General features: G+C 40.2%; 1 protein-coding gene across 6 annotated transcripts in view; it reads right to left on the bottom strand.

The window, feature by feature from the left end:
* Positions 1-26,101, bottom strand: part of EXOC6 (exocyst complex component 6) — a 146,644-nt gene that overhangs the window by 97,814 nt on the left and 22,729 nt on the right. For 5 of the 6 annotated variants that reach the window (XM_058671949.1, XM_004583528.4, XM_058671945.1 and 2 more), the window contains exons 2-5: positions 6,950-7,121; positions 5,616-5,663; positions 5,438-5,528; positions 3,217-3,262 (exon numbers count right to left, since the gene is read on the bottom strand). In XM_058671949.1, coding sequence (XP_058527932.1) covers positions 3,217-3,262; positions 5,438-5,528; positions 5,616-5,663; positions 6,950-7,081 — 317 coding nt within the window. In that variant the 5' untranslated portion in view covers positions 7,082-7,121. Of the gene's footprint in view, positions 1-3,216; positions 3,263-4,995; positions 5,036-5,437; positions 5,529-5,615; positions 5,664-6,949; positions 7,122-26,101 lie in introns of those variants that run through there. The other variant, XM_058671948.1, reaches the window with a different exon arrangement.

The raw sequence follows: 26,101 nt of genomic DNA, 5'->3' as shown, positions 1-26,101 counted from the left end.
AGAGCTAAAGAACTCCTCAGACTTGACAAAATTCAGAAGCCAAGAATAACCTAATTTATTCTATAGCATGCCTTGAAGGTTCAGGAATTGACAAAAATCCCATTACACCTGGAGGTAGGAATGAAAGGAGGACTAAAATGAAGAATATGGCTGAAAATTCTGTTGAAGAAGCAGACCCCAAATTTCATAACACATCTTGGCAAAAGGTCAAGGAGAAAATAATTTCTTCTAATATATAAAAAGCCAGTTAACAGATGTTACAGGATTAAGGTAATTTTTTTAAATCATCACTTTAAAAAATATTAACTAACTAATGTAAGGCTCCTAAAATTATTGGGTGAAGGGTTCAGAAACAGGAATCAAAACAACTCTACAGATTATTTATTAACTGCAAAGGGGAAAATACACTTGTTTAAAAGAGATCTTGGGATAATCATCCATTTAAGGAAAAGTTCAAATTTAGCAAAACCTAGAGAGAAGGCAACAGGATATGCCCTCTGATGTCACACAGCGAGGTACACAACATGACTTACATCATAATCTACTCATGGGAAGCAGTTACTCAAATCCACAAAGCCCTGATCTATGAGACAACTGGTTGGAACTCTTTTCATGGAAAACAAAGAGAAACATCAAGACTGTTCTAGATTAAAATGGGGAAGACCCAGTATACAAATCCATGATTTGGGGAGGAAAAAAAGAAACAAGACATTCTGGAGATAACAGGAGACACTTCAATATTTTAAGCGATATTATTGAAAAAAATAATTTCCCCAAATGGAAAGTATAAAGTAATAATAAAAGTCAATTATTTATGAATATAAGTGTAAATACCAAACTAATTAGTTTTCTTAAAATACGTAAATGTTTTTACTCTTGTGGGTGGGAAGTAGAGAAAATTATGCCTGCTTTTCTGAAACCAACATATAAAGCTATTATTTGAAGCTTAATAATATGAGGACATATAACCATAGAAAAATGAATGTATTATTAATAATTTTAAACACAAGATTGAATTTCAAAATAGCTAATGGTTTCCTTATTAATAAGGCAAGTCAGCCTGCTATTTAGTAGCAGCCGGTAAAATGTAGGGAATTTCAAAGTACAGCACTATGAAGCAGGACATATACAAATCTCTGACTACAAAGCTATATAAAATGCATTATGATAATTAAGTAGCTGTTATTAAAACAGAAAAAAATCTTGATTCCCCTATTCCAAATGTGTCTTATTTGTTTTTTTAATGTTGCTTTAAAACCATTCATCTTTTTTTTTTTTAAAGATTTATTCATTTTATTACAGCCAGATATACAGAGAGGAGGAGAGACAGACAGGAATATCTTCCGTCCGATGATTCACTCCCCAAGTGAGCCGCAACGGGCCGATGCGCGCCAATCCGAAGCCGGGAACCAGGAACCTCTTCCTGGTCTCCCACGCGGGTGCAGTGTCCCAATGCAGTGGGCCGTCCTCAACTTCTTTTCCAGGCCACAAGCAGGGAGCTGGATGGGAAGTGGAGCTGCCGGGATTAGAACCGGCGCCCATATGGGACCCCGGGGCGTTGAAGGCGAGGACTTTAGCTGCTAGGCCACGCCGCCGGGCCCCAAAACCATTCATCTTTTTTTTTTTTACTTTTTTTTTTAATTAATTATTATGCATTATGTGACAGTTTCATAGGCTCTGAGAATCCTCCCACCCCTCCCCACGCCCCTCCCCCCTGGTGGATTCCTCCACCTTGGTGCAGTATTACAGTTCAAATTCAATCAAGATTCTTTCCTTGCAAACATATACCAAACATAGCGTCCAGCTACTTATTGTCCAGATGGGTTGAACAGTTTCTTGGGGAGACCATTTCTGTTCCAAAGTTAGAGCTGGTAGAATATCATCCCAGTCAATTAAGAGTCCCAATATAACATTAACAGCAATTTGTAACATTATGGAATTGACATGGTTTTGCGTAACCAGTATGTTAAAAAAAAAAAAACAAAAAACAAGTTCTTGACCACAACCTATGATTTGCTCATTGACATTTCAATTTTAGTTTGTATACAGGACCGGCTGCTATATACCTTAGAATGGCTATAAGGTACCATTCAGCTGTCTCGTGTCTATTTCATTTTAGTATTTAGCCATTTGTTGTGTTGAAGTATGATTTTACTGATCTTGGCAGATTTTGGGATAATCTAGACTGGCTTGTAACTCTAACAAGACATTTGTCAACAATTAAGGTGCAGAACATTTTTTTTTGGGGGGGGGGGTGCAGGAAAGTCGCCAACACCACGGTGAAGAGTGACTAATCTTCATGTCCCACCCAGCGAGGCATGAGCAAATCCATGCCAGCTCTTTCCTGTCAGATTCCAAGCTCTACTTTTTGTTGTTTGTCTATTTATTTTAGGCAAAACCATTCATCTTTAAAATATTGTTGAAGAAAGTATTTCTATATGACAAATAGTTATTTTTCATTTATCAGGCATTCATTTGTGCTATAAGATGTAATGTGAACTATAGTATACTAGTCCAGATTGCCAAATATAATTACAAATGTAAAAATATAAAATACATAAGTATAAAAACAAAGTTGTTTTGCTTTACAGTCACATAGTCCTTGATTATACACAGTGCAATACACCAGTAAGCTAATAAAAATTTACTCATCTAAGTTCAGCTGTCTACTCTTACATTATTAACATTATCAATCCTTAAGGTTGCTTCAAAGGACAAGGGTTCAATAAATAAATGGCTAGGATTTGCTTTACTGAAAGATCCTGATGTACACACTGCATTAAACACAGTTAGTATGAAGGAGAAAATAAAATTGGTATAACTCCCATTGTTTATTTGCGCTTTCAGTAATAGAAAAAAAATATTTAAAACAACAGGAGAGGCTGGCATGACAGCTCAACTGGCTAATCCTTTACCAGCTAGCAGCAGTATCCTATAAGAACACCAGTTTGTGTTTGATCTAGTTCCCTGCTTATGGCCTGCAAAAGCTATGGAGACCAGCCCAAAGCCTTGCGTCCCTCACCTACGTGGGAAACCTGGGGAAAGCTATGGGCTCCCAGCCTTGGATCAGCTCTATTCTGGCTGTTGCGGTCATTTGGGAAGTAAACCAGTGGATGGTGGATCTTTCCGTCTCTCCTTCTTTCTGTCTCTTTGTAAATCTGTCTTTCCAATAAAAACAAATGAATCTTTTTTTTTTAAAAAAAGAAACCAACTCACCTTTTTGCACTCATCTGTTCTTTTAGTTTGCTGTACATTTCCAGTACTGCATTAAAAAAATAACATATTAGCTTTTAAAATTCAGAAAAAATCTTTTTTGAGAGATGAAAATAAGGCAAAAGAGTGTATTACAAAACTAGTAGTCTTAATTATATTTTGAGTTAGGCTATTTTCAAATAAAATGCTACATACATGAAACATCTTTATTCTCATATACAATGAACATTCATATATACACATACATTAACATATTATATTAAACCCAGAAGAATTCATGTAAATTTCTCATCTACCTTTTTATTTCCACATTGTTTTCACATAAAAATTATGTTTTCTTCAAAAACTAACCAACTCTTATACCAGGCAAACACATCATTTATGTTTACTTCCTGTAACTCATATTCCTCCTAATCCTAGGAGTTAGGCAACTGCACTTTTTATATATACCATAATTTTTTTATTTCGAATTTTCTGGTACAATCATGTAAGGTCAGGGATCCCCAAATTCCCACCCCCCCCCGACTGATTCTCCCCATATAGAAAGACTATACAATAGATAGTCCTTCATACAAGTTATAATTCCATCAGTCTGCTATTTAAGTGTGCCCCAACATTGCTGGTACAATGTCAGACAGTCCAGCATCCCATTGTCTAGATATGTCCAACAGTTTCGTTGGGAGTCCATCTTTGATTTGGAAGCAGGGATGCTTGCATTGTATCCTCACATCTGGATATGGTAGTCTCTGTTACTCCATTACTATACATTTCCTTAAGTGAGAAGCCACAAAATAAGTTTGACAACAGATACGAAGTTAACAACTGCACTTTAATTGATGAACTTGTTCTTTATTCCCATTAGACTATAGAATCCTTCAAAAGCTGGAACTAAATTATTTTCAACTTTACAGTTCCAGTACCTACCATACTACCTGATACACAATATACTTATGAGATCACTGGAAGATTGGATAGAGGGAAGAAAGCAGTTCTGGATGTGGCTCTCAGGAACACAATATTTATGTAAACTCAGAGTTGCTATCCAGCCTTGAAAGCAGACAGTAGCCATAACAGAAATGTAGCTTTAACTTTTTTCTATTTCTCTAAAAGAGTCCACCAGGGGAAGAAGTTGAATTAATCTTTCATATCCTATCAGCACCCAATTTTTTCAGGCTTATTACCAGACAGGGACAAAGCATTCATTTATAGGTTGTCTTCATAGTTGTCACAACGTGTCTGGAAGTGACAAACAGGTATTACTATCATCACTGTGAAGAGTAAGTTTCTCAACCTTGAAACCTAACAAGCAACTACTTTGTTTATTCAAAATGAATGTGCAAATATTCCTGTCCCATTAGAGGTTAGCCTGACTAAATTTGACTCTAAAAAGTGAAAAGCTGTTCTCCCAAGTGAGAAAGCAGTACTTTGTTGTCAGCCAAATAAACTGATTGTTTTCACTGCAATTTGCATTATTAGCTAAAATTTATTGTATGAACACAATATAAAACACTATATTCTATTTCTTTGGATATGGTAATTCGGGTTCTTTTAAAAAAAAAAGTTTGAAAACAGGACACTGAAGTGTACATGAGCATACCTACCCCCTCTGTTTCAACAGCATATATTAACTCCAGGGAAAGAAAATACTGACTTAACCGCTTCAGAACTTTTTGATGTCCCTATAATACTTCACCCCTAATAGACACCATATACCTAGCCTTTCCACAATACAGGAAGAAATGCAAGAAGGGAGAAGACCTAGCACTTCTAATGTTTTCTTACCTTATCAGCAAAATGAGATTGTGAGCAAAGCAAAACCAACCTGTTAAGTAACAAACAGAAAACAATGGAAAACTAGAGGTAAAACATTAGGCAAATTAGGCAAAGGTGAGAAAGGGTAATTAAAAGACACTCTCCCCATGAGAAAGCTTTTTGAGGGGGAAAAAACTAACAGGAAAGTGAGGGGAATGAACAGCAAACCAAGCAGAGAGGAAACAGAAAGTGAGAGTTGTTCTAGAAACTGATGTGACAGTTAAACAGGGGCTTCATAATGTGAGAAAACCATAGAAATTCAGGTAAAAGAGTAATCAGGAAAGACGATCAAGGGCTTTGTTGAGAGGCAATAACCAAATAATCTGTAATTTCCATAATACAGAATGACTGCTGCTATAACATTATAATTTTTACCAGGCCAAGCATTACATTATAAACAAGTTTAACTCACCTGGAAGGCATAATTGTAATTTTTCTACCACAGTAGTAATATTCCTTTGTTGAATTCTACATCGAATAATATCTTCTGTTTGAACTATCACCTTAGAAAAGAAAAAAAGTCCTTTTTAAGCAAACATTTAAGCAGTATGTACTTTGCGAGTATGGTAAAAATGTATAATTTTTCTCACCTCTTTTCCAGCATCTTGAAACCTTCGGTTGGTATCAGTAACTTGCACCTTAAAAATAATTTCAATTTAGTTAGACAAATAATGTATAAAGCTGCTCTGTTGTAACTGCTCACCCTTGTAATCAGATCATGCTTCATGAGAAACTCAGAACAAAGAAATGCAAATTCAAATTAACTCTACAGTTTGAACTTGAACTTTTGATTGAAAAGGGCTTTTGTTAACTTCAATTACTTATGACAGTTCTATTTAACAGATTCTGTGGCAAACTTCTCAAATTTACTCAGGATTTTTGAACTTTGCTTGCTTCTCTAAGTCTGTCAAACAATTCAAATCACTGACCCAATTGACCACTCGTCCCTTTTTGATAACTTCAATGAGGTCTATGTGCCATTCATTGTCTGTAGGAAATGGTGATTGCATTTTATGGTAATTAAACATTCATACTTTGCTGAATGCAAACACCTGGTGGTTGATTAACATCAAACATGAAAATCTCAATCCACAGCAACATTTTAATGCTGCAAGTGCAGGCAAAACTCAACCTCAAATTTTCCCACATATTAAGTGACTCATTAGGTCATCATAGTAAGGAAGCACATTCCAGTTATTAAAAATCTCATTAATTTCTGAACAAAGATACTCAGTGACCTCATTGATGCTGTATTTGGTCTCTTGTTATCTGAATATCCTTTATATAATGGTTTTCTAATCATAACCTTTGAATTCTGTCTGCTAAGCATTCTAAATATAAAGAAAAATAAATAGGACAATTCTTATAATTAACTATTTTATATGCTGACTAAAGAAATAATCCGCGCTTTAATGTTTTTGCTGTTGACAGAAACTGTAGCTCAACTTTGCATAGGAAAAGTATACACTGTTGCTAAACTATCTTTAAAAAGAACTTCAATATTATAATTTTAAAACAACAATTCATACTAGTTTTTGAAGTATATTGAATAATAGCTTTTTATCAGTATTATATATTAACTGTTGTCTTAAAAATTCTAAAACTGCAAATAGGGCCTTTCATTGTATGTATGCTTTGAGTTAATTTCTCCACATAGAAAGAAATCCTATTAAATTAATGCATTACCTGCTGCAGAAGAAAAAAAAATTATTCTTGTCATTAGCATGACAACTGTTAACACAGCACAAAAAGCATTCCAAAATAAATATACTCATCCACCTCTTGAAAGCACATTAAATAAGACTTGCACATATGAATTAATACTTGGCTAATTTAATGAAAACATGAGCAAACAGAATCCTACACTAGATCTTAGCCAAAAGGCCGAGAAGTGATATAAACAGAACCCTAACACATTTCTTACCTTCAGTTTTTCTGCATCAGCTCTTACTTTAAGAAGCTCTGTAATGGCATCTACAAAACCCTGATGATGAAAATTACACATCTTTTCAATTTCCTTGTCATGATTACGGATACAAGCATCTAGTTTTTCCATAAATTTCTTGTGTGCATTTGGTTGGTCATCATACACAGACCTGTATGCATGTAAGAAAACTAAAATTAACTTCCCATTTCATCAAAACTTCTTTGTTAAGCCAAACTTTTGCAAAAGCTGGTATCTTAAAATTAAATCTCTGAACAAATGAGTTTGAAAGTACTGCCTTTAGTAGAAATAACCTGAGTAGAATAAATAACTTTTAAAATGTTTATACATCTATTTGTAAGGCAGAGAGACATACTGAAACATAACAGAGACAGAAAGAAATCCCCCATCTCCTGACTCACTCCCCAGATATCCGTAACAGCCAGGACTGGGACAGGCTGAAGCCAGGAGCCAAGAACTCAACCCAAATCTTCCACATGGGTGACATGGACCTTCAGTTATCACCTGCTACCTCCAGAATGAAGCTGGAAACAGGAACAGTGACTCAAACACAGATGTAGGTACCTTAACCACAGTGCCGAATTTGTTTTTAAGTTGCTAATGTTAGGCGAGTAACAAGCCATGCAGATACATCACTAGCTATCCAAAATTAAAGGTCTGAGGCACAGGAGATGTGGACATAGCAGAAGCCTTCAACACTCCGATAGGGACGAGTTAGGTTCACTACCCAGGGCACACAGAAAACAACCTGACACAGGTCTTTTGAGAAGAGAAAGGACATGTGTGTTACCCAGCAAGGAAGTAGAATGTCTAAGTAGTGTCTACCCCCTCAATTGGGAATCTCAAGCAAGTTTTATGTAGTCAAAAAAGAGGAAGATAAATTCAGTGGACTTCCTGGTTGGTGGGGCCGGGGCAGGACCATATACAGACTGGTATGAGGGAAAGCAGTGAATGCTGTATGCTTTTCAGATCCTCCATTTCCTGCATACGACCAGCTTTTCTGTTCCACTTAGTTACCAACTCTGGTTCTGTGGAGAGGTACACCCTGGTTCTGGATGTCATCCATATGTTAACAATCCTTTCTACACGTGTCGCTCAATTATCTTTAACCAGCTTTTCTAAGAAAACAGGAACTTTAAAAGAAGTGATCAGACGTTTAGGCCAGAACCTACTGTTAAGCGCAGGAAGAGGAGGAACAGGGAAACACAGAGGAGGCTTCTGCGGTTCCAGTGTCAAGAGACCTGATTAAGAGGACAATATTGTTTTCAATCCTAAGGCTCAAAAAAGGATCCTTAGTGAATGGGCAAACAACATTTCTACATCATTTACTACGTGTCAGGTCAAGTTCTAAATGCTTTCTATACTGAATCTTTTTTTTTAAAGATTTATTTATTTTATTACAGCCAGATATACAGAGAGGAGTAGAGACAGAGAGGAAGATCTTCCGTCCGATGATTCACTCCCCAAGTGAGCCGCAACGGGCCGATGCGCACCAATCCGAAGCCGGGAACCAGGAACCTCTTCCAGGTCTCCCACACGGGTGCAGTATCCCAATGCATTAGGCCATCCTCGACTGCTTTCCCAGGCCACAAGCAGGGAGCTGGATGGGAAGTGGAGCTGCCGGGATTAGAACCGGCGCCCATATGGGATCCCGGGGCGTTGAAGGCGAGGACTTTAGCTGCTAGGCCACGCCGCCGGACCCTAAACTGAATCTTTAAAAAAAATTTTTTTTTTAATTTATTTGAAAGCTAGAATGGCATTGGCCAAAGTGGGGCCAGTTCCTGCTGCATTTCCCAGCCCATTAGTGAGAACTGAATCCAAAGTATAGTCAGAACACAAATCAATCCAGTGCCTGCTTAGGATGCTAGCATCTCAGTGATGGCTTTACCTGCTACACAATACTGGCCTCTCTATGTCAATTCTTTTTTTTTTTTTAAGATGTATTTATTTTTATTGGAAAGTCAGATACACAGAGAGCAGGAGAGACAGAGATGAAGATCTTCCGTCCACTGATTCACTCCCCAAGTGGCCACAATGGCCAGAACTGAGTCAATTTGAAGCCAGGAGCCTTTTCCGGATCTCCCACGTGAGTGCAGTGTCCTAAGGTTTTAGGTCATCCCTGACTGCTTTCCCAGGCTACAAGCAGGGAGCTGGATGGGAAGTGGGACCTTCGGGATTAGAACCAGCACTGCCCATATGGATCCTGGCGTGTGCAAGGCGAGGAGGACTTTAGCCACTATGTTACAGTGTTGGCCCCAATATCAACTCTTACATCCTCAGCAGAAGCCTATAAAGCAGATACTGTTACTACCCTTGCTTAAAGAATGAGTTACAGATTATGTGACTGCCATAGATTCAACACCTAATAAGTAATAGATGCGATATGGAGCCTGGAGGTACAGCTCCAGAGCTCCTTCTCTGAAACACAAGGTTATATTGCACTCGTCACAGGCTTTCCAAACATGGCATGCATGCATGTTTCTGTAAATCTCAGGTTCTGCTGTCTGCACATAGACAGAAGTTCTTTATTTATCAGGAAGAAAACGACGAATCTTGCCCCTGAATCCTCACAATGAAATCTTTATAATGCTCTTTTTTTTTTTTTAAGATTTATTCATTTTATTACAGCCAGATATACACAGAGGAGGAGAGACAGAGAGAAAGATCTTCCATCCGATGATTCACTCCCCAAGTGAGCCGCAACGGGCCGATGCGCGCCAATCCGAAGCCGGGAACCAGGAACCTCTTCCTGGTCTCCCACGCGGGTGCAGTGTCCCAATGCATTGGGCTGTCCTCAACTGCTTTCCCAGGCCACAAGCAGGGAGCTGGATGGGAAGTGGAGCTGCCGGGATTAGAACCGGCGCCCATATGGGACCCCGGGGCGTTGAAGGCGAGGACTTTAGCCGCTAGGCCACGCCGCCGGGCCCTATAATGCTATTTCAAATAAATGTTTCTTTTTTTTTTTTTTTTAAAGATTTATTCATTTTATTACAGCCAGATATACACAGAGGAGGAGAGACAGAGAGGAAGATCTTCCGTCCGATGATTCACTCCCCAAGTGAGCCTCAACGGGCTGATGCGCGCCGATCCGAAGTAAATGTTTCTTGGAGTGGGGGGGGGGGGGGGGTTGGGCCTCAACCAATGCTTACACAATGACTGGTGGAGATCCTGGGTCACAGACCTTGAGGTTTTGCGTGACTACAGACTACAGTCAGCAATATAGGCAGTCTTGTCTATGTGAGCAAGCCTCATGAAGGACCTTGTACATCAGGGCTTGCATAAACTTTCCCGATTAACAATACCCTTAGTGCAGCCCACTACCAAAACGCTGAGGGAGTAAGTGCTGTGCACAATTCTACTGGGAAAGGAAAACTGGAACTCTTCTGGACCTGCCCGTGCCTGTACACACACACACACACACACACACACACACACACTCCCATCCCTTGCCCACAAAATCTCAGTTCCTTCAGCAGACTTTTCAGCAATCATTTCTATGCCAAGTAATCTTTTAATCAATATGACAGGTAAACTTACACTCTTTTAGTGTCATTCTAAAACATTATCATTTAAATGTTCTATATTTGTGTCACGTATTTTTTAATCTATAAACAAACCATACATTTCTTCAGAGCATCCTCCATGTCCTAACTTTTTAATGAGTGCCTAATACAAAATGAGAAACAACAATACAGAACAGCAATTATTAACAGCTGAGTTAGAAAGAGACTTTAATTTTGGACATCTCTTCTACCTACACTATCTCTCAACACAAACTCTCAATCCCATCTTGACTTACAGCTTTAAATTCCTTTGAAACACAGTCATGTCCCATACTTACATTTGCAGCCCAGACTTTTCCTCAATCTTCAAAATCATGTCTCTCCAAGTATATGTCAGATAAGTACTGAGTTACTGAGCTTCTTGCCCCAAATATGTTCCTCTCATTTTCTCTGACAACTCATTATTCTAGTTGTTCAGTCAAAAAAAAAAAAAGAAAGAAAAGAAAAGAAAAAAGAAAGAAAACACACACATATATATTTGGAGCCAACACAGAGGTGGGTATAGCTAAACCTGTGCCTGCAGTGCTAGCAACCCATGTAGATACTGGTTTGAATCCCAAGGTGACACTTCAGAACCAGCTCCCTGCTGGTGGCCTAGGAAGGCAGCTAAGGAGGGCCCAAGGCCTTGGGCCCCTGTACCCACATGGGAAACCTGGAGGAGGCTCCTGGCTCCTAGCTTCAGAGCAGCCCAGCTCTGGCTGCTGCAGCCAATTGGGAAGTGAAACAGCAGATCAAAAAAAATCTCTCTCTTTCAAACAAAAATAAATTAAATCTTCAAACAACAGCAACAATAACAACAACAACAACAAGCCTTTGAAATCTTCCCTGATAATCTTTGTTTCACTGTCAACCCTAAGACAATTCAGCAAACATAAGCACATCTTACCACTTCCATCACAAGAATAAGTCATCAACAATTCTTGCCTAGATTATTTTCCAATGCTTCCTAACTAGCCTCCTAATTCCACCCTGCTTTCCTTGAATCTCAACTCAGTAGTCAAATAATGACTACTAGGAATGAGCCCATTCAAATCTCAGTCATATTCCATGTCTGTCTTCTGTATCTGTTTCCCCGCCCATCTCCCCTCTGCCTTCAAGCCAAATGGCATACATCTATATACCCATATATCTACACAGATGTACAGATACCTCTAAAAAGGAAAACGCTCTAGTTCTATTACATAGTCCATTAAGTCCCTATATAATCCTGCCTGTTTGCTCACTGGCTTCATTTCCTGTTAGTTACTCCATTTACTGCACTTATTCCACACCAGCGACACTGATCTCACAGATTCTTAAAACTACTAGGTCCCTGGCAGTAAGCAACTGCCTAGGCTGCCTTGTACCTAGGCAAGTGTTACAGTACTAGGAGAAAAGCAGCCAGGAGCCGGCAGGGACTCCTGGGCCTAGTTAATGCCAAATTTGTGTTAACCATACCAGTATGTTAGTTGCTTTTTTTTCCCTAAAGATATGTGGGGAAGGTTGGGAACACTGGGCTGGGATACGCCACCCCAGCCCCCAGATGGGGGCTGGGAGGGAGTGCAGATTGCCCAGAGAAGGGCATCTGGGGCCGTATAGGAGTGGGAGCAGCTGAGAACATGTTTGATAGGGAAATAATGACTTCTGAGGGCTTCCACAAATCAGGCCACTGCACTCACAGGCAGGCAAGGGATCTGACATGGGATGGTTTACAAGCAGGACATCAGAGGGCATGTCTGGGTCAGACCAAGACACCCGCCCACATGAGAGACCTGGGCTGTGCTAAACAGCATCGCTCGCCACCCACTAGCACATGTAAAAACTGGGGCAAAGGGACATTTCTGGCTGGACTAGGCCACAGTATCCACTCACAAGTGTCAGAGCAAGGGGTGAGCCACATCAGGCTGCACTGCAGCACCCACCAGAATGCAGAAGAACCAGATCTGGGGGCAGTTTCTATAAGGGACTTGTAGGTTTGCCTCCGTAAGACTGCTGCACCTGCCGGTTTATGCGGAGAGCTGGGGGTGGTGATGGGCCAAATCAGGCTGGACCACAGAATTCACCTGAGAGGAACCCACCGGATACATGCAGGAGCTGGGGCTGGGAGGAGGTCAGGCTGGGCCAGGCTGCTGTACCTGCTTGTATATTGAAAGGCTGGGACAGAGGGCAGACAACGCCAAACAGGGCTACTACACCCACTGGCATACACAGGATGCAGTGCTGGGAGCTGACTTGGTAGGGGAACTTGGGAACTCTCCCGCTAAGCTGCAACAACACTTGTCGGCATATGTGTGGGCCAGGTCTAGGGGTGTGTTGGGTAGGGCCAGTCCATAGTACACACTGGCACAAGTAAGAACTAAAACAGGGTGCAGGCCAGGCTTGGCTGGACTGCAACACCCACCCACACCCAGTTCCCATGAAGCTTGGTGCAGGGAGTAGGCCTGGCTGGGCTAGTATGCTGGCAGGAGCCAGACTGGGGCTGGGCTGGGTTGAGCCAGACTGTAGCACCTTCTGCTGAATGCCAAGACTGAGAGCAGGCCATCTCAGACTGGGTCATAGTACCCACTGATACACACAAGATTCAGGGTTGGGAGCAGGCTCTTGTAGGGAAACCTCCAGGACTCTCCTGTTGGGCCTCTGCTTCCATGGGGGAACTTGAGAGCTGAGTCCAGGGGCAGGCCAGCTTGGAATACCTGCTGTCCAGTACCAGAACTGGGTGCAACTCATATACGGCTTGACTGAAGTACCCTCAGCAGGCATAAGAACTAAGGCTGGGAGCATGCCTAGCAGAGGAACTATAGGCACTCACCTGGTAGGCTATTCATGTTCACCTACTGCTGGTGAACATGAGAACCAGGGCTGGGGGTGGGCAAGGTTGGACAAGGCAATGGCATACATGAGAGTTGAGTCTGGATGAGGGACAGGCTGAGTTAAGCCACAGCACCCATGGGTTTGCCCAAGAGTTGGATAGGATAAGGTATGTGCATTGACTGAGGAAAGTGACAGAACGCACCTGACCTTGCACTGGCTAGCGCACACAAGAGTCAAGTCTAAGGCCACTTCACAAGAGGTTTCTTGGGGGATTCCACAATTAGACCACTAGACTCAGGCCCTGGCCACAAGGAAAAATCATGTGTTTTCCAACCTTAGAGTGCATATCCTCCTCAGCTGCTAATGCCTGTGCAGTGGACAGCATGTCCAGATGCACACAGGGGACATAACAGCCAGCTCATCTAGGCCAGCAGGGAATGTTGACTGCCTGGTCAAAGGACAGAAAGCAGAACAGATTTGGACAGTTCTGGCCAAGCTTTGCAGCATGTCCCTGAGTCTGTGGATGCACTGAGGTGGACTCTGTCAACCAATAGACCTTAGTTTTCGCAACCCTGGTGCAGCTTCTCTGAACTATAAAAAAACACTCAAGTAACACCCTCAGAACACTCTAGGGTCTCTAAGGGATCATCAAATGACCATCCCTTATGCCTGGGGTGCTGATGTAGTTTGACAGTAAAGAGCAGTCCCTTCCACCCATCACATTCCTCCATACCTAACCCCCCCTCCAAATCTGAGGCCCACATGGGTGTGCATCCTTCTCAATTATGTAAACAATATTTAAAAGTCAATAAAAATTTTAAAAGAAAAAACCATGCCAGGAACATTTTCTTCCTATGTTTTGCACATGCTCTACCTGCATCACACTTCTTATATGTGTCTGCCTCCTTCAGCTCCTTCAGTTCCTTCAGGTCTGCAATTTACCCAGATGAGGCCTTTCTGTCTATGCTAGCTAGATTATACATACACACATACATTCCCCTTCTCTGCTTCAGTTCTAATTTTATTTTTTACCATCTAAATATTTAGTTTACTATCCAAAGGACTGTGTCAGTAACCTTTGTAGAATACACTATGTCACACATGTATTTATGATTACCTATCTTCCCTCACTGGAATGCAGGTTGCATGAAGACGCAATTTTTGCCTACTTTGCTCCCTTCATAACCTTCTCCCACAAGAGCAAGTTTTGCTTTGTTCCCTTCTATACCCTTTGTCCAAGACCAGCATCTATCACTTTGAAGATATTTAATAATGAGTGGCTGGACAAGTAACTCAATGGAACCAGAAAGGGCACTTATGTTGTTCAGCTTCATGTAAGCCACCTGACTTCTCCAAATCTCAATTTTCTCAACCATAACAAAGGAACAAAGACTATCTACAGCAATGAACAAGCAGGATTTGAAGTTAAAAATCCAATACTATTTATACTGACACTCCCCAATATAAAACTTATAAATCTGACAGATAGATATGTGTGAAGAAAAACATAAAACTCCAATGAGAGATATCAAAGAATTAAATTAATGAAAATATTTACCATGCTTATAAATAGGAAGAATATTGTGAAGGAAATCAGTCCTTCCAAATAATCTAGAGATTCAATACAATCCCAGTAAAAATTCCAGAAAATTACTTTGCAGATATCAACAAAACGATCCATCAGTTTAAAAAGATAAAAGATCCAGAATACAATATAATAATTAATTCAAAACAGATCATAGGCCTAAATGTGAAATGCAAAATTATAAAACTTTTAGAAGATAACTGAAAATCTAAATGATCTTAGATGTGGGGTAGTTTTTAAAATACAACATCAAAGGGACAAGTCAAGAAAGATGTAACTGGTAAGATAGATTAAAGTAAAACATTTCTGGGCCCAGCATTGTAGAATGCCAACTGAGACACCAACATTATATTTTGAGCACTAGTTCAAGTCCTGCCTGCTCCACTTTGGTTCCAGCTTTCTATTACTGACCTAGGCAAAGTGGCAGAAGAGGGTTCAAATGCTCTCCCATCCATGGGGCCCCAGCACCAGCCATTATGGTTATATAGGGAGTGAACCACCATGTAGAAGACTTTTCTCTCTCTTTCTCTTTCCCGTCTCTCTCTTTTCTCTCTCTCTCTCTGTAACTCTGACTTTCAAGACAAATTTTAAAATCTCCTCCCAAAAAATAACAGTAAAAATTTTCTACTCCATGAAACTCCATGTTAGAATGGCCATCATCAAAAGCCAATAACAAAAACTGGCGAGAACTTGGAGAAATGGAAATAAACATACTCTGAGTGGGAATATAAATTAGTGCAGTTATTTTTTTTTAATTGACTTATTTTTTAATTGGAAAAACAGATTTCACAGAGAGGAAAGGCAGAAGGAAAAATCTACCACCTGCTGGTTCACTCCCCAAATGGCAGCAATGGCCAAAGCTGAGTTGACCTGAAGTCAGGAGCCAGGAGCTTCTTCTAGGCCTCCCATATAGGTGCAGGGGAGAGTCCAAAGGCTTTGGGCCATCCTCCACTGCTTTCCCAGGCCATAAGCAAGGAGATGGAAAGGAAGTGTAGTGCCTGGGACATGAACTGATGCCCATATGGGATGCCGGTGCTTGCAAGCAGAGGATTAGCCAATTGAGCCATTGCACCAGCCTCAGTCCAGCTATTCTGGAAACCAGCATGAAGGCTCCTCAAAACCTAGAACTATCATTCAGCAATTCTTTCTCATTGCACTCACTGCATTCACAACAGCCAAGACATGGAAGCAACCCAAGTTCCCACTGACAGACCAGACAGACAGTAGGTAAAGAAACTGTGCTATACATACACACAATGGGATAGTATCCAGCCATGAAAAAGATTTAGGCTCTCTCAGTTGCAGGTGGAACTGGAGGACATTATGTTACTGTGTAACAGGCTAAGCCTCTACTTGCAGTGTCATGGGGGGTGGCAATTCGAATCCTGTTAGCTGTACTTCTGTCAGTCCCCTGCTAGTGGCCTAGGAGGGCAGTGGACAATGGCCCAGGCCCTTGGGTCCCTGCATACACATGGGAGACTAAGAAGAAACTCCTGGCTTCACACTAGCCTGTTACAGCCATTATGTCCATTTAGGGAGTGAACTAGCTGATGGAGGATCAAATTCTGTGTCTCTCCTTCTTTTCCTGTAACTGCCTTTAAAATAAAAATAAATAAATCTTTCTTTTAAAAAAGATAACTAAGTCACATATAGACAAAAATTGTGGCCAGCATTGGACCATATCAGGATGCCACTTCAATTCCTGCTGTTGTGTTTCTAATCCAGCTTCTTGGTAATGCACCACAGAAGGCAGATGATGGCCCAAATGCATGGGCCTCAGCCACCCACATGGGAGACCTACATGGAGTTCTGGGTTCCTAACTTCAACCTGGCCTAGTCCTGACTGTTGCAGTCATTTGGGGAATGAACCCGCAGATGAATGGATGGTCTCCCTATCTTTCCCTTTCTCTGATGTTCTAATTTTCAAACAAACAAACAAACAAACAAAAGGTAAAAAAAAAAATTAAGACAGGGTATAGTGCTGTGGCAGGCTGAGTAAAGCCACTGCCTGTGGTGCTAGCATCCCATATGGGTGCCAGTTCAAGTCATGGCTATTCCACTTCTTATCCAGTTTCCTGTTAATGTACCTGGGAAAGCAGTGGAAAGCAGGCTAAGTGCTTCAGCCTCTGTACCCATGTGGGATACCTGGATAAAGCTCCTGGCTCCTAGTTTTAGACCAGCACAGCTCTGGGCATTGTGGCCATTTGGGGAGTGAATCAGCACATAGAAGGTCAGTCCCAGTCTCTCTCTCTCTCTCTCTCTCTCTCTCTCTCTCTCTCTCTCTCTCTCTCTCTCTGCCTTTCAAATAAATAAACAAATCTTTAAACACACACACACACACACACACACAAAGAGAAAGAGAGAGAGATGACCAAGGCAAATACTGCATGTTCCTACCTGTGAAAACTAACAAGGTGATGGAATAGAAATTGAAAACAGAACTGTGGCTATCAACCCTGGAAAGGGCATAGGACAGGGAGGGTGAGTGATAACAATGAACAAGTAAAGGTTACAATTGGAAAGAAGCAAATTTATAATGTTCTATAGAACTGTGATTGACAATAAATTCTTTGAAATACTAGAAAAATTTTTAAATGTTCCCAACACAAAGACTCGATAGATACCTAAGGTGATACATACGTCAATTACCCTGATCACACATTGTGCATAATTGATAAAATGCCACTTTTACTACACAGTAAGTATAATTACTACATGTGAATTAAACTGCTTTTTAAAATATAAATTTAAAAAAAGACAGAAAAAAGACATAGAAGAAACATAAGTACATATAATAGTGAAAGAAGCTAATGTGAAAAGGCTACCTGCATCATTCCAAGTATATGACATTCTGGGAAAGGCGAAGCTACAGAACAATAACAGTATCAGTGACTGTCAGGAGAGGAAGGAATGAGGAGGCAGAGCACACTGATCTTCAAAGCAATGAAAATATTTTGCATGGCATGGCAACGGTCAATAGAAGGCACACGTATTTGTTCCAAACCACTGGTTTGCGTCCTGGCTGCTCCATTTCCTTACCAGCCGCCTGGTTATGCCCTGGGGAAGCAGCGCAGGATGGTCTAATGCCTTAGGATCCTGCATGCACATGGGAAACCTGGAAGAAGCTCCTAGCTCCTGGCTTCAGATCAGTTCAGCTCCAGCCATTAGAGCCATTTGGAGTGTAAATCAGTAGATGGGAGATCTTTCTCTCTTTCTATCAAAAAATTTCCCAACACAGTCTGCACAGCAGGAATTATTTATCTTTTCTCTGGGATCTATGCTTAATCATAGAGCTGATTTGGAGGGGCAAAAGAACACGGAGAGAAGCACGGAAGATGTGCCCTTTCATTCAACAGACCCCCACAGTGATTTAACTGGCTAGAGACACACCCTTACTCCCGCTTCAGCTTACAGATGGTGATCATGAAAATAACTATGAAAAAAATGTAGCAAGTGTTGTGCATACATCATTTCATTAAATGTTCACCATTAAATGTTCACCAAATTATTTTGGCATTCAACTATGCAAATGAAGTTAAGGAAAACTAAGACATGGAATCCAAACAGTAATAAAGACAAAATTTAATTCCAGGTTTACTCGACTCCAAAGCCAGCTTTTAGCTCTTAAATTATACAGCCTGTCCAACAAGCAGCATGGAATGTGGAGAGAAAGTTAGCAGCACAGCAACCAACCAGATCACCTTTGAAGATCAGCAATTGAGAATGACTCAACAGGGAATCCCTGATGTGCACTGTTGCACCCATCAGGTGAAATCAACCAATGGACAGAGAGGGGATGAGAACTGAGGCATAGCTAATTGTTAGACAGTGTTAAATTACAAATGCAACAAAACAAGGATGACTAAAACAGAAAGGAGAGAAAACTGAGGGCTCTGTATCTATCTGATTTCAGTGGCAGGAACTCTACAAAACCTATTTTTCTTCCCTTTTTGGTATTTGATTAATAGTCAGTATTCTTCAAAAAACTGATTTTCAGGACAGAAAGGAAAACATGTTCAGCAGTATTAATTATTTGACCTCCCAAGTTAGTTAAAGTTATAATTGCATCATACATTGCTAAATACATAAATATTGGAAAACAAATGAACATATATAACACTAGCAAGAATGAATACTAAAACTTGGTAAATTTCCCATTATTCCATGTCCAGAATTTTATCTTCATGTTCCATATACAGTGAGATCAACATAAGGGAGTTTAGTCCTCCTTTTCCACAGCTTAGTACAATAAGATCTTGCTTCTGGCAAAATTTAATGCTACATACAAAAATAAAGATGCAAAATAAAATTTAAAAAATGGATTGCTTTAAAACTTCTAATGAATAGAAGAGATGGCTTATGTTACTAAAGACTTTCTTTTTAAAAACAATGAAAATGTATCAAAAGTACAATTTAAATATAATTTTTAAAGTACAAACACACTTTCTGTCTTAACTGTATCAAGTCTATGTACTAAAGTGTTAAAATATGAGTTATTACACAGTAATTTATCAGTCAATATATCAGACTTATGGCAATTTAAAAGGTAAATCTTTCAGATGCCTTCTTGAATTGTGTGTACAGGACCCCACCTAGTGGTAATAAAATAAATACAAAAAGGAAACTAAAAATTGATTCTTGAATATAAATGCTTTCATCATCAAATCAACTGTTTTAACTAAGGAGCCTAAGCTACGTTAATTTTTTAGACAGATATTATATTCTATAAATGATTAGCAACCATACTGTATAATCTTATTTTTGTAAAGAAATAGTCCTTTTGATGAAAACCAAAGAACATCCACTGACTATTACATGATTAAGAATCTGTTAATAAACTAGAATATTTTTTATAAAGTACATATCTTTGTACTGTTCCTGGCATCATTTTCCTTCACTGTATCCTTAATTATAAAGAATTCCATTACAATAACTGTGAAGAAAATAAAATGTACTAGCCTCCTGAGAAATGTACTTTTAATTTTTTGAACTAAAATAATGCCTACTCTTTTAGGAAAGCTGATATACTCTCAAATGATGCCTAGTCCCAATTTCTACAAATTATCTATATTTACTGCAGTACTGTAATTCTTTTCCTAGACAACATAAAAATATATTTTTTTCTCCTCCAGAATGCTTCATTTAAATTTTTTTTTCTGAAAGAGTAACAGAGAGAAAGAGAGTCAGAAAGATTTACCATCCACTGGTTCACTCCCCAGATGATCGCAACGGACTGGGACGACGAGCCAGGGCCAGGCGTTTCATCCCAGTTTCCCACACTGGTGCAGGGGCCATCACCCACTACTTTCCCAGGTTAATTAACAGGGAGCTGGATGTGAAATGGAGCAGCTGGTACTCAAATCAGCACCCATGACTGTGTTCCAGGCAACGGCTAACCCTATTATTGCCACAATGCTGGCCCCAACGCCAAATCTTTCTCCAAACGTTTATCTCACTCTTTTGGCTCTACCAAAACTGTATCTGTTACTTCTAATTTTCACTGCATGCTTTTTAATGTCTTTCATATGTTTTGCCAGTTCCTCAAATGATACATTAGCCTTAATTCTGCATTTCTAGCAATAAAAATATTTTTGCATTATTTCAGGAATCTTTACTTTTAAAGTCAAAATATTTTTACTGTTTTTCATAATGCTTCAAATGGCACATGAAGTTTAGCATATGAACCTTAGTTTAGCATTTTAACACAAACTTCATGGTAATAAAGTTCCTTATGATCCTTCTTTAGCGATTTAGTATCAATACTGAATTACTCTCAGATTCCAGATACCAACTTAGAATTATCTAATCAGAAGAATTAGCACTACATTTTGATCACTATAAAATACGTTTTTTCTGAATACTGAATATACTTTTAAGACAGCCACTCTAGTAACAGCTTTTTACAAACTAAACATGCCTAAAAATGCTATTAAGGAATCAGTTTTAAAAGTAATCAAAGGCAAGCATTTAGAATATTGGTTAAGAGGGCTACATCTTCTTATTGAATACTGGTTAAGAGGACCACAACATCAGAATGCCTAGTTGGATTCCCACCTCCAGCTCCCAACATCACCTTCCTGTTAACGCACACACAGAGGTGCAGGCGAAGGCACAAGCGACTGGTCCCTGTCACCCACATGAAAGAACTGCATCAGTTTCTCTGCAGGCATCTGGGGGTGAATGAGGAGATGGGACAGCACGAGAGCACACCTGCTCTCTCTCGCAGTCTCCTTCCCTGCTGCTCAAATTAAAACAAACAAATAATCACAAAAAAACTAAAAATTTCCAAGAGTTATGAAAGCCATCCTATCCAATACATATTTCTTGTTGTCAAATGCAAAATAGTTTTGAAATATCAAAATTCTATCAATAAATTTGGTGAATTAGTCAAATTATTTTGCAGCAAACTAGCCATTTGGCAACTGATTCAAAACCAAGATTTGTAAACATTTCCCTAAGCTGTAGACGAAATATTGAAGTTCAGAATAGTATATACACAAATCCAAATAATCAGAACCACTACATAACAAAAAAAGCTTTGAGACCCAATTTCCCCCAAAGTAATCAGCAAGTCCTGTACAGCCCCTGGCTGAGATGCCTGAGTGATGCTGAGATGCAGTGTTTGCTCCTGTGTGTGTGACTATTTTGTTTTCTGATAAATTTTTGAATCCTGGGAAATGTGAATTGGGAAACTAATGTTATCTTCACTGGCATGGCATTTCCAACACCAGTTATTATTCTCTTGAAATTCTGTAACTGAAGTGAGAAGTAGTACTGAAAGACTGCAATTGCTTTTGGGAGCCTTCAAACACATTAAAGTTCTCCAAAATTTCAGGAATAATCAATGTGAGAAACAACTATCTAAAACATTAACTGAAGAATAGCAAATAAATTAACATTTGGGAGAAGCCCCCCTCCTTTTAAGATTTAATTATTTTTATTGAAAAGTCAGATCTACAAGAAAGGAGGAGAGACAGAAAGGAAGATCTATCATCTGATGATAAACTCCCCAAGCAGATGCAAAGGTCAGAGCTGCGCCAATCTGAAGCCAGGAGCCAGGAGCTTCTTCTGGGTCTCCCACATGGGTGCAGGGTCCCAAGGATTTGGGCCATCCTTGACTGCTTTCCCAGGCCACAAGCAGGGAACTGGATGGGAATCGGAGCCACTGAGACAGGAACCGGCACCCACATGCAATTCTGGTGCATGCAAGGTGAGGACTTTAGGCACTAGGCTACCACAGCGGGTGCCTTACTTGATTTTTAAAATTGCTTCTGTTATCTCAGTTAAGTTATCCTTTAGAGTGCTGAATCATTTCTCAGTGTTTTGTTGAAGTTTTGTTGGGTTTCCTTAAACTACTTTGAAATATTTTCCATCTGAGAGTTTGCTAATACAAACTGCTATCTGGTCAGTTGATGGCGTCCTGCTTTGTTCGTTAAATGAGTTATGGTTCTCATAAAGTTCTTCATGCTTGCTGGTATATGTTACCTATCCACTAAAGGATTACAGTTTTTCCAGTCTTTAAATTCAGGTTTTGTTGTACCTTTTATAGAAATTCTATGCAGTTCCCTTATTTTCTCTTAGCCAGTGGAAACTTTCCCTAGTTCAGCATCTTTAGTCAAGGTCTGCCTTAAGTCCACTGTTGGTGTGTTGTGATTATTTCAGAATTAGAGGAAACCCTATTCCAAGTTTGTTCTAAGTCCCCAGTTGTTGTGTTAGTCAGAACAATCTAGGGAAGTATCTAAAAAGGGACAGACCATCTCTGGAAGTCTCTTTCTGGGACTGTGGTAGACTCAGACAACTCAAGCCCAAGCATCCACTCTGCCCATGCTGGATTCGGCCCTGCTGGACCTCACCTTAGCACCCATGCAGTTTCATGAGTGTGCACCAGACCCATTAGGTGTCACTTCAACAGGCCACACTTTTCACTCTAAGGTGAAGCCCTAAACTCACTTTCCTGTTCTGCTCCCCAGCAGCTGGAGTCTGTCAGACCCTGTGGGGGGCATGGTAAAGACATTTCCTCTACCACTTGGCTAAGGAGGGTCCAAAGGCTCAGTCTTTGAGAACTGACCTAATATCAGGGACCAGGGCTTTTCCTGTGATCATGTGGTACCTGCTTTCAAGTCTATTCCCTACGTCTTTCCTAAGTGGGAGACAAGTGTCTCCAATCTGTGCTGGTAGAGCGGGAGGAGAGCTGACGCAGGCAATCTTTTCTAATTAGTGTACTAAAACCAAGCACTGCAGTCCTTCACCTGGTTTCCTTGGCTCTTGTAAAATTAGCTTGGTACATGAGTAGCTGTTCAGACTGGGATCCCATAATGAAGGTATTTGCATTTCATTAATGTGGTTCTAAAAGGATTTAATGAGAATCTTACACCCATGGTATTCTGCTACATAATATATCAGGAACTCATCAGATACATATGACAGACAGTCTTAGGCCTCAAAGACAATTTATTATGCCTGCATTTAAAAAATTATCTTACTTATGTTCATTTTATTTGAAAGACAAAGAATGATTTTCCGTGCACTAAATCACTCCCCAAATGCCTGTGACTGCCAAGGCTGAATCAACCCGAAGCCAGAAGCCAATCCAGCCTCCCCTACAGGTGACAGGACCCAAGGACTTGAGCCATCATCATGCTGCCTCCCACAGGAAGCAAAATGAGAAGAGCAGCAGCCAGGATTCCAACCAGATACTCACACTGGATGTGGACATCGTAGCAATGTCTGTTTTTTAAGACTTATTTTTTATGTCTATTTGAAAGGCAGAGCCGTACAAAGGGGGACAGAGAAAGAGATCTTCCATCTGCTGGTTCACTCTCTAAATAGCTGCAGCAGCCAGAGCTGATCCGATCTGAAGCCAGAAACCTCCTCTAGGTCTCCCATGTGGGTACAGGCCCAACAACTTGAGCCATACTCCACTGCTTTCCTAGGCCATAAGCATGGGGCTAGATCAGAAGTAGAACAGCTGGGACATGAACTGGCACATACATAGGATACCAGAGCCACAAACAGAGGCCTAGCCCAATATGCCATGGCACTGGCCTCAGTCAAGCAATGTCTTAACTACTTTGCCAAACACCCACCCCTGTATTTTTAAAACATCTACACAAATACGCATATATGGCATAAACATTTAGACACAACAAAATAATACGATGTCTTAAATGTCCATGCTATGAGATTTCACATATAAAAATGTAGTTACACACATGTCTATGTAGAATACAGTGTTAGAAAATGCAAACATTTCATAGAGGAAATAGGAATTCAACAACAGTAATATTTGAAAAAGAGGAGAAATAAGGATGGTACTCAACCACGGGTAAAGAGAGACAGGAAAGAACATGGCATTGTGAAAAAGTCTAGCTGATATGAATGATATATGTTGTTAGTAGGAATACTATTTCAATTCTTACAACAGAGATTCTCTTTATTTGGTGGCAGCCTGGGGGTAACAAGACCCTCCTCTGTGATTACAGAAGAACTTATGGACCTTCTCCCTTGCAAGTATATAAACAGAACTGTCCATCTTCCTTCTGAGAACTGCTACCTATCTGTGCCTGGATGAGCAGCATGTTCTTTCCTAATTACTACACACTAATCCATCACATCAGGCTGGATAACTGAAACGGGTTCAGTCTGATATACTCTTCCAGGAATTTTGAATTAGAATTCGGAGATAGTCAGCTGTATATGCCAGGTTGATGCATGCAAGCTAGAGGTACTCATCCTGCCCTAAGCAAAGAGAGAAGCAGAGAAAGCCAGAGAAACAAAGAACAAAGAAAACAGAGAAGTGCATCAAGGAGATTTAGAAAAAAAACATGATGGTCAACTTCTTTTCAGTCTTTTTGAAAAGTCTGGCTGCCCTAAGATTTTTGTGAGGCAGTTAGTAACTTCCTATATACTTTTTTCATTTTTCTTGATTCAATTCATATTGATTTGGGGACATACAATTAAAAGGAATACCTGACTGGGATGTTTATGTGGGATCACAGACAACTGAGAAGCTTATAGACTCACTCATCTGACTGAAACAGTACATCACATCAACCCAGGTTACGGATAGATCACTGTAATAACTACCTCGGTCTCCAGCCTAATTTTTATGGTACAAAAATACTGTACTACCATATAATTCAGAAATAAGAGTTTTCAGGCATCATTTAAATTAATAAAACTCCCAAGCAAAGGAAAAAAAAGCTTGTCAAACAGGTCTCCAGAATGATGGTGGTGATGATGACAATAGTGGTAATGATCCTGATGATGATAATCATCACCTATCATCTAACCTATCATAATTTTAACTTTTCAAAACATCTACACTATGTCGCTAAGTAAAGATTTTAGAAATTCAGGTTAGAGACAGGAATTGTAGCACAGCAGGCTAGGCTGCCACTTGCGCGGTTGTATCTGAGTGCCAGTTTGAGTCTTACCTACTCTACTTCACACAACTACCTGCTAATGAACTGGTAGCCATGGATGATGGCTCAATACTCGGGTCCCTAGCACTGACATGAGAGACGCAGACGCAGATGCAGTTCCTGGCTACTGGCTTCAGTGTGACCCAGCCTCGGCTATGGCAGCCATTTGGGGAGTGAACCATCAGAAGAAATCCAGTTCTTACCCTCACACTTGCGTTCACTCTCTCTATTTCTACCTTTCAAAGGAATGAATAAATAAGTCTTTTTAAAAATTCAGGATGGTGGCCTAGAGACTAAAGTCCTCGCCTTGAACGCACCCGGATCCGATATGGTCGCTGGTTCTAATCCCAGTGGCCCTGCTGCCCATCCAGCTCCCTGCTTGTGGCCTGGGAAAGCAGTCAAGGATGGCCCAAAGCCTTGGGACCCTGCACCCGTGTGGAAGACCTGGAGGAAGTTCCTGGCTCCTGGCTTCGGATCAGAGCAGCACCGGCCATTGTGGTCACCTGGGGAGTGAATCAACAGATGATGGATCGTCCTCTCTGTCTCTCCTCCTCTCTGTATATCTGACTTTCCAATAAAAATAAATAAATCTTAAAAAAAATTCAGGATGCAATAACTACTACTCTTGTTATCCTAACTAATTATATACAATGTAGATACTTAGTAACTGAAAGTTTACTGCAACTAGAGGAGGGAAAACAAATGTATAAACACAAAATTCAAAGTCTTATCACTGAATACTAAAAAAGATTTCTGGTTTACAAAACAG

Source organism: Ochotona princeps, chromosome 13, assembly GCF_030435755.1.
Source record: "Ochotona princeps isolate mOchPri1 chromosome 13, mOchPri1.hap1, whole genome shotgun sequence".
Taxonomy (NCBI): Eukaryota; Metazoa; Chordata; class Mammalia; order Lagomorpha; family Ochotonidae; genus Ochotona; species Ochotona princeps.
The sequence above is the reverse complement of the archived record's forward strand: the minus strand, read 5'-3'. Positions and strand labels throughout refer to the sequence as shown.